The sequence below is a fragment of the Aquarana catesbeiana genome, linkage group LG02, assembly GCF_042186555.1.
Source record: "Aquarana catesbeiana isolate 2022-GZ linkage group LG02, ASM4218655v1, whole genome shotgun sequence".
NCBI lineage: Eukaryota > Metazoa > Chordata > Amphibia > Anura > Ranidae > Aquarana > Aquarana catesbeiana.
In genome coordinates, this window is record NC_133325.1 from 414,470,992 (window position 1) to 414,483,555 (window position 12,564).

Below are 12,564 nucleotides of genomic sequence, written 5' to 3' on the forward strand. Positions count from 1 at the left end.
CAGCCTGATCAATGCCCATATGCAGCCTCACTATTGCCATGAATGCAGCCTGATCAATGCCCATCTGCAGCCTAACCTCAGATTACTGCTGCCTTGGAGAGGACAAGGAGGGAGGGGGGATGAGCGCTGTCAGATTACATACAGCGAGAATCCCCTGTTTACTTGGCGGCCTCTTTAATACAAAGTCCCGCCTCCTGGACCGGCTTCTATGATAGACAGAACACTGGTCCAATGCCAGCCCAGAAGACGTGACTTCCTATTACAGAGGCCGCTGAGTAAACAGGAGACTCTCGCTGTATGTAATCTGACTGCGCTCGTCCCGCCCCCCTCCCCGTTCCCTCCTAGGCAGCCCAAATTGCAGTATCGGCGTATAACACGCCAATAAATGCAGTAATTATAAACAAAAGTATATTTTGACTTTAACTCTTGCTGGAGGTTATGTTAAAGGTTGTGAAAACTAACCTAATACCTGATAACATGTTTCAAGTGAAAAAAGTAAATGTATTACTACTCTTATCATTGGAATACTCTACATGAAACAATACAATTTCAAAATCATAAGCCAAAATTTTCTTTTTTGAGAAGCTTTCAAACCGATTTAGTGATTGGTGTTTAGCGAAAGATTACTAAATTCATATTGTAGGGGATTATCATACCTGCTATGACCTTGCTGCTGAACATACCTGTATGTCCTGTTTGCTGTCTTACAAGTACATGAGGGCATTCATGCTAAGCTCTGCATAGTGTTGCATGTACGTGTGCAACCTGTCATTTTCACATGTGCAACATCACCCCACTAATGCAGCGAAAACATTACTGACAGAAACCAGCTTGCCCGTTACACAACTCACTTCTTAGTCTGTGGGTGTGCCTTCATAACTAACCATTAAGTTGCGTAATTTGTCTGGATTCTGAACATTTATATATTCAGCTCTGTTTTTGGGTTTTATTGAGGTTTTGACACTCCTTGGCTGACCTCTGGCTTTTTTTTCAGCTTCTCCTTGTTTCTAGTAGGCAATCATTTTGGAACCATGGTGACAATTACCACAAGTGTAATATATATATATATATATATATATATATATATATATGGGAAAGTATAACAACCAACTTGTAAGTCTAATTTTAAGTTAGTGACATTTTTAGGCATGAACCTACCTGGTTAAAATTTACAGATGTTGAAAAAAGTTATCAAATTTTGCAAATTAATTAATACAGAACTTAACTCTCTCAATCAACATATTTTGAATCCTTATGCTGCTGGCATCAGTAAATAGATAGCAAGGTATATCATATTTACTTGTTTTAAACAGTTTATTACATGTATTCAGTTCCGTCCGGGTTTCCAGGCCCAGGCATATGTTGTCATACATCCCAAGAGTCTTCATGGTATTTGTTATTATTTTATCTGTAGGATGGTGAGGAGGGGCTTTCTGAGCTAAGCGCACCATCCTGCCTATATTCCTGAGCTAAGGGCAGATGGATTCCAAGAAGTAAATACTATATGAATCAACTTCCCTCACTGAACATGGCCACAGCCAGGATTGCTAAGGGGGTGTTTTTTAAAGTGATTACTCAACAAAATATGAGACATGAATGGATGGAAGTGTTAACTTTGAATAATAAAAATGAATTAAATATTCGGCTTGTGGGGCTTTAAATTAGCAACTATAACACACTATTTTTGTTGCAATTAATATCAGTGAAAGATACTGTGCTTTTACTAAAGGTGTCTACATTATATGGTTATAAAAATATTACACATAGGGACTGTTTTGATGGGTTTTAATGGGCAAATGCAGTGTGCGTTTGGCATTCGTTGGTGATGTTTCTGAGATCATACAGAATTCCTTGAGGGTGCAGCTGACCAGTATTTGACCTACTTTAGCCGATTTTGCATTCACATAGACTTGAATGGGGAGAGATTCAGTTCTCAAGTAAACAAAAGCCCAATGACACATGGAGACAGACATTGCTGATACCTCCTGTATTTGCTGGCTGCCTGGCTGTCAAGCTAATTCAATGCTTTGAATCACGAACCTGGAACACTAATGCAGATAAGGAGTCCTGACTTTCTTCCAACTTTCCTACTTTCTGTGTAACTGTTCCAGGTTAGCGACTTAGAAAGCTTTGCAACAGGTCAGCAAAACAACCAAAAAAATTAGCATTTTCAGAATGAGTTCAGTAGTAGAAACCCCTATGTTTCATCTAATGCAGATTGAATTTAAGCATTGTTAATAAAATAGGGAGGAGGAGGAGGTTGTTACTACTGTTTTCTCCTGGAAAGATAAATGACAGAAGCAGAAGTCAGGACAACATAGAGCCTGCATCATCAGCAAAAACAAGAAAAAAATGATCTGGAACATACACCGTGGCCCACCTCCATCCCAGGTTATACATAAAAAAACAAAAAAGAGTGGTCATGGGACTTTAAATGAGGTGGGTCACAGACTAGGCACAACTAGGATACAATTGATAATTTATTAAAAATTAATGATATACAAAAATACGTCAAAAAAATTAAATATATCTATGCAAAAAGTCATAGAAACATTAGCAGTAAAAATATCCATATATAATGAGACACTATACATATATAATAATCATGAAAATATCGCAACAAAATGCACAATTGGTCCTTAAATGAGTAAATGTTCTGTAGCATCTATGGATCTCTACGCGTTTCGTGGATCTCACTAGGGTCCACTCATCTGCAGTATGATGCAGCATATATATATATATATATATATATATATATATATATATATATATATATATATATAAAAAAATCATATATATATAAAATACTCTCAAAAAATAATAAAAAAAATAATAAAAAATAATAAAAAAAATTAATAAATTAAAAATAAATAAATGGATAAAAAATAAATGTATAGATAAATAGATGACTAATGATTAATGGATAAATAAATGCCTTACTGCTTACACATCAAATCAATTAGTGGGCCCAGCATCGGGGAGGAGAGGGAGGCACCGAGGCAAATAGTCTCCCACGGGGTTGAGGCAAGGATAAACTACCAAAAAATGGCCAATGGGGAAAGCAGCCAGGGGGACACAAGAATAAGACCCCAGCTAGGGTAATTAAGGTATATGAACACAGTAAACCAGATGATTCTAAGGAGAAAAAATATGTTTGAGTGTATAGCATAACAAAATAATTAATAAATGGGTCTGGTATAGTGAGCAGTGGACACAGATATACTGGTGATCAATCAAAATGGAAAGTGAACACCTATGTCAACCCGTGAATAGTGGAATAGAGAACACCAAACCATAGCTGAATAACAAACACAATAGTGTAAAGCTGAGTGGAAAGATTGAGGAGAGGAAAAAACAAAACAAAAGTCAAACAAACAAAAAGGGGAAAAGAACAAATAACTTTGCGGGTTGATACCTGTGAATAGGTAGCAAGTGCTGAACATAATCCACATGACCACCTCCACAAGGAGCAATGTGCAAATGGAGGTCATGACTAACCCAGGCTGATATATCCTACAGTGGTGGGCGGATCCCGCCAACGTCATGCAGACGCCGCTGGTGGAGGGCCATGAATTGATCTGCACCCGGTTCGCGCACCGGAGACAGGTCAAAAGAGGCTGCCCTAAGTCGTCAGATGGAAGACATCACCCTGACAACGCGACGCTGAGGCTGCCACGTGCCGGGTGTGTAAGCATTTTTTTTATATATATTTATTCATCTTTCTTTTTTTCTATATGTCACTCCTTGCCATGGACTCAGATCGGGGTGGGAGGGTTCACTGGGACTTGCCTGTCCCAGCGTTGCGAGGCGTGGCTTGCTGCATCCCTCCCCTCCTTGTCTCTGTTCCCATCTGGGGCATGGACGGGTGGTGTCACGCTGCACCTCGGTGCCATGCTTACACACTCGGCACGCGGCAGCCTCAGCATTACGTTGTTGAGTGATGTCTTCCATCTGACGACTTAGGGCAGCCTCTTTTGACCTGTCTCCAATGCGCGCACCGGGTGCGGGATCAATTCATGGCCCTCCACCTGCAGTGTCTGCATAATGTTGGTGGGATCCGCCCACCGCTGTGGGGATATATTAGCCTGGGTTAGTCATGACCTCCATTTGCACATTGCTCCTTGTGAAGGTGGTCATGTGGATTATATTCAGCACTTGCTACCTATTCACAGGTATTACCCTGCAAAGTTATTTGTTCTTTTCCCCTTTTTGCTTGCTTGTTTCACTTTTGTTTTGTTTTTGTTTTTTCCTCTCCTCAATCTTTCCACTCAGCTTTATGCTATTGTGTTTGTTATTCAGCTATGGTTTGGTGTTCTCTCTGCACTCTCCATTCCACTGTTCACGGGTTCACATAGGTGTTCACTTTCCACTTTGATTGATCACCAGTATTTCTGTATCCACTGCGCACTATACCAGACCCATGTATTCATTATTTTGTTAGGCTTTACACTCAAACATATTTTTTTCTCCTTAGAATCATCTGGTTTACTGTGTCCATATACCCTAATTACCCCACCTGGGGTCTTGTTTCCCCCTGGCTGCTTTCCCCATTGCCCATTTTTGGTTTATCCTTGCCTCAACCCCGTGGGAGACTATTTGTCTCGGTGCCTCCCTCTCCTCCCCGATGCTGGGCCCACTAACTGATTTGATGTGTAAGTAGTAAGGCATTTATTTATCCATGTATTATTTTTTTATCTATTCATCTATTTTTTTTATCTATTTATTTATTTTTAATTTATTCAATCTTTTTTTAAATTTTTTATTATTTTTATTTTTTTTTGAGAGTATTATATATATATATATAAAAAAAAATCATAGATGAATTGCTGCATCTAACTCCTGATGAGTGGACCCCAGTGAGATCCACGAAATGCGTAGAGATCCATAGATGCTACAATACATTTACGGACCAATTGTGCATTTTGCTGTGATATCTTCATGATTATTATATACGTATAGTGTCTCATTATATATGGATCTTTTTACTGCTAATGTCTATATGACTTTTTGCATAGATATATTGCATTTTTGACGTATTTTTGTATATCATGAATTTTTAATAAATTATCAATTGTATTCTAATTGTGCCTAGTTTGTGACCCATCTCATTTAAAGTCCCATGACCACTCTTTTTTGTCTTTATCTGCATCATCAGCAAGTTTCGCTTCAGAACATACCAAGACTAATTAAAACATTTTAAAGTGTAATTTTACTTACTGTATCATCCACTGGAGGAAATTATTCACCAAAAATAAATCACTTTTTTGTAAAAAGGATTTATATCGGTTCATACCTTCACAGCTAGGCAGAGCTCTGCTCCACTGAAAATTTGGCTCACACTCCAATGCTTGGTCATCACTGAGTGTGTAACCTGGGTCACAGCTGAAAGTCACAAGGGCACCAACGTAGAAATCATTGCCATGTCGTTGACCATTAACAGGGATTCCTGGATCGAGGCAGTGGTCTGATTGCAGTTTTACCGCTGTGAGAACGAGACAAGAATGTGTGTATGTTTATTAATGTAAGAGTGATATGTATCACTGAACAGCAAATAGTTTAAACCCAGATTAATTCCACAGCCTGTTGTTATGTATGTATATATTCCCTGTCCAATAAAACTGATTGCACCAGGCTCACCTTAGCCTGGAGGAAAATTTTCCCCAAAGACAGGATATGCATCAACTTGACAGATGCCTATGAAGGCCACTCAATTCTTATACACACCAAAATCAGAATCCGTCAGTTGTTTTCAGCTTAAAAGAAATAAAGCTGGAGTATGATAAATCCTTATACAACAAATGAGTGACCAGGATAAATGCATAAAGAACCATTATATATGCATAACTTTCATCTTACCCGAGGAAGTGATTTATTTCCTGTGATATTAGAAATATAAAAATATTGTTCACGTACTGCTTTGCTGTTTATTTATTCTGGTCCTCCTCAATATTAATGTGCTCAGAAACTAACCCAGCCAGAGTTTAAGTGCCAAAGAACCTGAAAATAGTTTTCAAAGTATGGGACACATGACAGCTCCTATTTATCTATAGCTCTAGCATCAATATGTGGGTGGGCTAACTGCTATTTTTCTAAATTATATTTTCATGTATGTAATGCTGTCAGAAATTTGTGGGGGTGAGTGAACAATGTTGAATGGGCATGTCCAAGGACTACTGTGCAATCAGCTAGTGTGGGTGTTACTGGAGTTTGTCTGCAGCAAAAACCCTACAGGGGACAAGGAAGAAAGAACAATACAATCCTCCGTTTGCATTTCAGTGAAGATAAGCTGCAAAAAAACAACCATTCAAGAACCCTTCCTGGGTGCCAGGGTTGCTAAAGAGTCCAGAGCCTGATAGCCTAGTACTCAGTTTTTTAAAACCTCACTAAAAAGCACACCCAATGCTATAGGACTGGTGTCAGCATGGAAGAAAATGACACACATGTTGCTCAGTTGCCAAAAGGATACATACCAACATGCCTGGGATACCAGACTGGCAACAGTACAGGGGAATAGTAAAGAAATTTTTTCATATTAATATTTTTAAATAAAAAAAAATACAAAAAAACAAAAAATCAAAAATCAGCTCTTCAATTCGTGATGCCGTGTAAAAAGAGGATGAACATAGAATCATACAGGTAGTAGGTCTCAGCGGGTCTCTGTACTTGATAATTTTATTTTCATTGCAAAATTCAATCTCACTACTTGAGACTAAGCTATGTGAACTGTAAACACTTTGGTTGAATATGTGGGAGAATATACCCTTTGTTAGGGAATACATTTCTCCATTAAAGAGTAGTTTTTACCAGATGTTGTTGAAGTTCAGTCCAATAAAATGTAAGAATTCTTCTGACAAATCTGTTTTTTTTTTAAATGACATTAAGATTTGTTCAGCAATCTGCAGTGCATATCACATTCCCTTCATTTACCCTCTACATGTTTACCTGTAGATTCTGTAATGCCGCGTACACACAAGCGGACTTTACGGCAGACTTTGCCCAGCAGACTTTTCGACGGACTTTATGACGGACTTTCTGAATGAACGGACTTGCCTACACACAATCAACCAAAGTCCGTCGAATTCGTACGTGATGACATACGACCGGACTAAAACAAGGAAGTTCATAGCCAGAAGCCAATAGCTGCCCTAGCGTGGCTTTTTGTCCATCGAACTAGCATACAGACGAGCGGACTTTACGACCGGACTCGAGTCCGTTGGATAGATTTGAAACATGTTTCAAATCTAAGTCCATCCAACTTTTGAAAAAACAAAGTCCGCTGGAGCCCACACACGATCGAATTGTCCGACGAAATCCCTTCCGCCGGGCAAAGTCTGCCGTAAAGTCCGCTCGTGTGTACGCGGCATTAGAGTAAAGTGAACAAATGCATAAAGTTTCCAAATGGCACCCTTGTGTCTATCATGGCCAAAATGAACAGCAATATGGCCGCCACCATAGCACTGTAAACATTGCGCATTTTTTACCTTTGTACATATACTTGCATGGCTCTAAACTTTGTGGTAAGTAAAAGAAAACTGATTTGGAAATACATAGCCATGCAAAACATCCATCACTACTTTATTGGAAAAATAAGAGAGAGAAGTGCTCCTGCAGGGAGAGAAAGAAAAAAGTACTATGGGAAAAGGTTTCTTGGCAGCTCTCATTCAAGAGAGGGGAGAAAGAATCCAAATTAAGAAGAAATAAAAGCAGCTTTTTATTCAATAATCCTGTCCAGAAGTCATTACTCCAGTTGTTATGGTAAAAGAAAATCAATAAAGATGATCAGACTGCAGAGTGCGGAACGGCTTCTAATAGATTTAGGTTCTCCAAACACTTTGCAGCAGCGCAGCTAACACAATGCCACCAATTTCTCTATATTTGAGGGGTGCCCTGCCCTGCCCGCTGAGCTTTTTAGATACACAAATGAACAATTCCTGCAAGACCTGCTTGCATATTCATTCTGTGCACAGGGTGGGGGTAATTATGTTTAATCAAATACAGGCTGCTCAGCTCTTTTCATCTTCAATCAATAGTGCTGCCTTGAATTCAGCAGAAATTGTAGAAATTCTTTGCCTTGCTAAGATGCAAGCATTTTATATATAACACATACAAGGCATGCAAAGTAGTGGCTTACTTTCGTAGCGTATTTGAAAGCCGACATCAGAGTGGCTTTTGTCAGTGGTGAAGAGAAGATAAAGGAAATTGCTGGTGCTGATCAGGAACTGTGGGACCTGTGTGCCATCATACACCCCAATTAATGGAGACGAATATGACTTTCCATCTCTTACTTCCAGGGTATCATAGTTTACCTCTGTCTTAAATCTGCATAGACACAATAAAAATAAAATAGGTTACATTTGAACTAAACACTTTTTTTTTTTTATAGGTAGTAATAATAGGGCAAAAAGTCAGTATTTTGCAGTTCTGATATTAGTTCCATGTCACTACAGCTATTGCACCATTACTGTTGTTTTATAATTTATTGGAACTGTGCATTGCTGAAGTCAACCAAAATCAATGCCAATTATCCCTTACCAAATACTTAACAAACAAATGTGGTGTTACCTGTAGAATGCATCCTGTCATCACACGTCCAGTTTTAAGATACTACTTTTCTGCATACCGGCCATATATCTCTCATGATTGTGAAGTCTACCTGAATGTGTATGATTTTAAATTAATTTGGTTAAAACTACCTGTAAAGGCTGACTGCATGCTGATCTTTCATAATTTTTCACAGTTTTCTGAATATTAGTATTGGTGAAGATACAGATGACAGCATATATAGGCTTGCCCCAATCTTTTCCCTTTGCTGAGCTAGAGCTATATTTAACATAATGGCACTTGTGTGCCTGAGGTTAGGGTAGGGGCAGCACCAAGCAACAACATTTGCAAACGATGATCATTTTTAAATTTTGTTTCTCTCTACTGGGATACGTCTGAACAATTTTTATGAAGTTCAGTAAATACTGTATACAGCAGGTGTCTCAAAGTACCGGCCCATGGACCGGTTACAAATGGCCCGCAGACTGGGCCGATCCTAGGCGGGTGTGACATGTGGCAGTACGCAGTGGCTGGGAGCTTTCTCTCTCCGTCTTCTCTTCCCCGCATGCTGCTGCAGCCCAGTGCGCACAACACAGGAGAGCAGAGCAGAGGGAGGACCCGCCCATCGCCCCGCCCACCTAGTTCTATCGAGAAGTGCCCGCAATCGAATAGTGCCCGGGACGAACTGTGCATGCGTCATATGTAATACCACAACAGCTGATTTTACGATCAGTTGTTGTGTCAGCGAGACAATAGCCGACTGAAGACATTTTTCAGTCAGATTGTGCCGAGTCACGTTCATGTAGGTGAGGGGCGGAATTTAACATGAAGGGGGCGGATGTTTTCATTGAAGGCCAGTGCTGATCTAACATGAAGGGGGTAGATGTTTTCATTGAAGGCCAGTGCTGATCTAACATGAAGAGGGCGGATGTTTTCACTGAAGGCCAGTGCTGGTCTAACATGAAGGGGGCGGATGTTTTCATTGAAGGCCAGTGCTGATCTAACATGAAGGAGGTGGATGTTTTCATTGAAGGCCAGTGCTGGTCTAACATGAAGGGGGTGGATGTTTTCATTGAAGACCAGTGCTGATCTAACATGAAGGGGGCGGATGTTTTCATTGAAGGCCAGTGCTGATCTAACATGAAGGGGGTGGATGTTTTCAAGGATGGCCACTGCTGCAAAGATGGGGGCAGAATTATAAACGTTTAGCTAGTTAAATAGGCCCTCCAGGAAGAATAGCAGATAAAGATTTGTTAGCAGATTTGTTTGGGCATCGTTGAAAATTCCGCCCCCATCTTTGCAGCACTGGCCATCATTGAAAACATCCGCGCCCTCCTTAAAATCTGTCCCTCACCTACATGAACACTCCTCAGCAGCGTGGGGCACAATCTGTCTTAAAAATGTCTTCAGTTGGCTATTGTGCGCAGGCGCCGACACGACAGCTGATCATAAAATCAGCTGTTGTGCTATTACGTACGGCGCACGCGCAGTTCGTCCTGGGCACTATTCGATAGTGGGCACTTCTCGACAGAACACCAGCCCTGGATTCGTGGTCCTGCTGCCACCTCAGGGCGGAAGATTGTGGCGTTCTCAGGGTGCCCTGCCACTAGGCCTGTGAAGAAGCCAGGACCTGACAGGAGGAGAGGACTCGGGAGGCAGAAGATCAGGCCACCATCTGACTGCCAGGAGGAGAGGTAAGTGAGCCATCACACAGAGGCTGAGCAAAGTCCTTAGTTGCGTGACTGGGGTTGAAATTTGTGAAGAGGGGTGTAACGAGCCCCTTGCTCGCTCGGTTCCACTCTCCCGACACTCCTCTGCAGCTATTGAATCAGATTGCAACGTCTGATGGTTCGGTCATCCAATGCTCCGGGATTAGAACTTCAACTATGTGCCATTCTAACCCAGTTGTGATAGCTCAGAACAAACACCAGGCAGGCTGTATGTAAGTTCAAACAGGAATCTATCTTTATTGACAGGAATACAGTCTTATTTATACAATAAAAGAGGAGGTGCAGACCTCCTGCTCATATTACTCTAACAATACAGCTGTAACCTAATTAACCTAATTAACATGAGCTAATTAACTAATCCCTTTAGACAGCCTAGATGACTCAGACATGACCTTTAGGCCAGACTGGCCGTCTTGTAGTTCAGAACATCCAATCAACATTCTCACAATAGCACAGTTAATTAACAAAAACAACAATGGGGATCTAATGACTCTTAGATCCCATACTAGAAACTTATTTACAATACACATTTTAGCAGACAACAGACAGACAGGTGCTGGAATTTACATCAGCATCTCCTAACAGTATCTGTCCCAGCATTATGAATCAGCCACTATTCCAATATGGCAAATCCAGGGTCCCCAGAGTCTGTGTGTGCTGGGGGACCAGGACCCGAATCCACAGTAATACCACCTCAAGGGTCCCCAGGCATACAGCTCACAAAGAGCACTGTTCCCCCAAATGCAAGGGCCCACGATCGGCAAAAGGCTAGCATACAGTCCCCTCCAAAAGTCTCTCTCCCGGCTAGGTCTGTCACAAGGGGGTATTTGTGGAGTGTGTGTGTGGGGGGGTGGTATTTGTGGAGTGTAACGGGGGATATTTGTGAAGTGGAGTGTGGGGGGGTATTTGTCTGAAGTGGACTGTGGGGGGGTGTTTGTGGAGTGTAGAGGGTAATGCTGGGTGTTAATCGTGCATCCGCTGACACCAATGCTGGGGGTTGATAGTGCATCCGCTGACACCAATGCTGGGGGCTAATAGTGCGTCCGCTGACACCAGTTCTGGGGGTTAATAGTGCATCCGCTGACACCAATGCTGGGGGTTTATATTGCGTCCGCTGACACGAATGCTGGGGGTTAAAATTGCGTCCGCTGACATCAGTGATAGGGGTTTATATTGTGTCCGCTGACACCAGTGTTGGGGGTTAATAGTGCGTCCACTGACACTAGTGCTGGGGGAAAGGAAAGTTTGCATGCGGCCCTCATTGGTTGTGAAAACTTGTCCTGTGGCCCTCAGGTAATTTGAGTTTGAGACCCCTGGTATACAGTGTGTCAAGGTAATGCTGAAAGGACCCTCATATTTCAAGAATGTTAAAGCCATCTCCAATTTCTCTTGCAAATGTGTATGTAGGGCAGCATGTTGTATACATAGAGCCCAACCTGCAGTTTCTTAGGTTGGGCATGGATCTTGCTTTAAGGCACAGACCCTTTTAATCTCATGATACTGTCACAGAACGCATTCAACAACAATACCTTTTCTAAGCATTGAGACAAAAACTGTGTATAATTTAATACATTTCTCTATGCCAGGCAGAGTTAAGCAATGAAACATTTTAAACCTGCAGTCCTGTTGGGAAACAGAGATGATCAAAATAAATCCTATGGCTGTTATGCAGCCAGGGACACAAATATCCTGGCTTCCAGAAGCCAGATGCACTAAGCAGAAATGTAGATGTCTAGTGTTATGAACACAAGAAACAAGATTTCTGGTACATCAAACATGAAAATGTATACACAAAATTATTTATTGTGCAAACACTACTTCAGCGCCAGCTCACTGAACCCAGGAAAGTGTCAAACATCAGTTTGGTGAGGTTTCTGGGTAGATTTTATTCTTGGTTCATTACCTTTCTGTGGGTGTGGTGTATCCTCTGTGTTGTTCTCTTGACTCTACTAACGCCTGCTCATCTTTTTAGCATTCTAACCTGTCTTCACTACTGTGTCATTTGAGCATTGCATACAGGTATTTGAAGAAGATACTCTTTCCCAACATGTACTGCTGATTCATAGTTAACTATCTCCTAGTACAATCTTAGTTCCTTTCCTGAAACGCTTTCTATACCCTGTGACTTTGATTTTGCTTGGACAACTTTATGTTCCAACTCCTGCTGACAAGTTGTTTTTGCTCTTGGGCGAATTTATAGATTCTGTTCTTGACGTTGAAGATTTCTCTTGTTTCTGTGTACATAGATCCTGTATAATAGGTTTAGTGTTTGCTAAGCCTTCTAATTCACTTC

At 41.0% G+C, this 12,564-nt stretch overlaps 1 protein-coding gene across 3 annotated transcripts in view; it reads right to left on the bottom strand.

Moving 5' to 3' along the window:
• The window catches only part of CSMD2 (CUB and Sushi multiple domains 2), a 1,533,565-nt gene that overhangs the window by 406,456 nt on the left and 1,114,545 nt on the right, over positions 1 to 12,564 (bottom strand). For all 3 annotated transcript variants that reach the window (XM_073615428.1, XM_073615429.1, XM_073615430.1), the window contains 2 exons: positions 8,132 to 8,319; positions 5,294 to 5,482 (listed from right to left, as the gene is read on the bottom strand). In XM_073615428.1, coding sequence (XP_073471529.1) covers positions 5,294 to 5,482; positions 8,132 to 8,319 — 377 coding nt within the window. The remainder of the gene's footprint in view (positions 1 to 5,293; positions 5,483 to 8,131; positions 8,320 to 12,564) is intronic.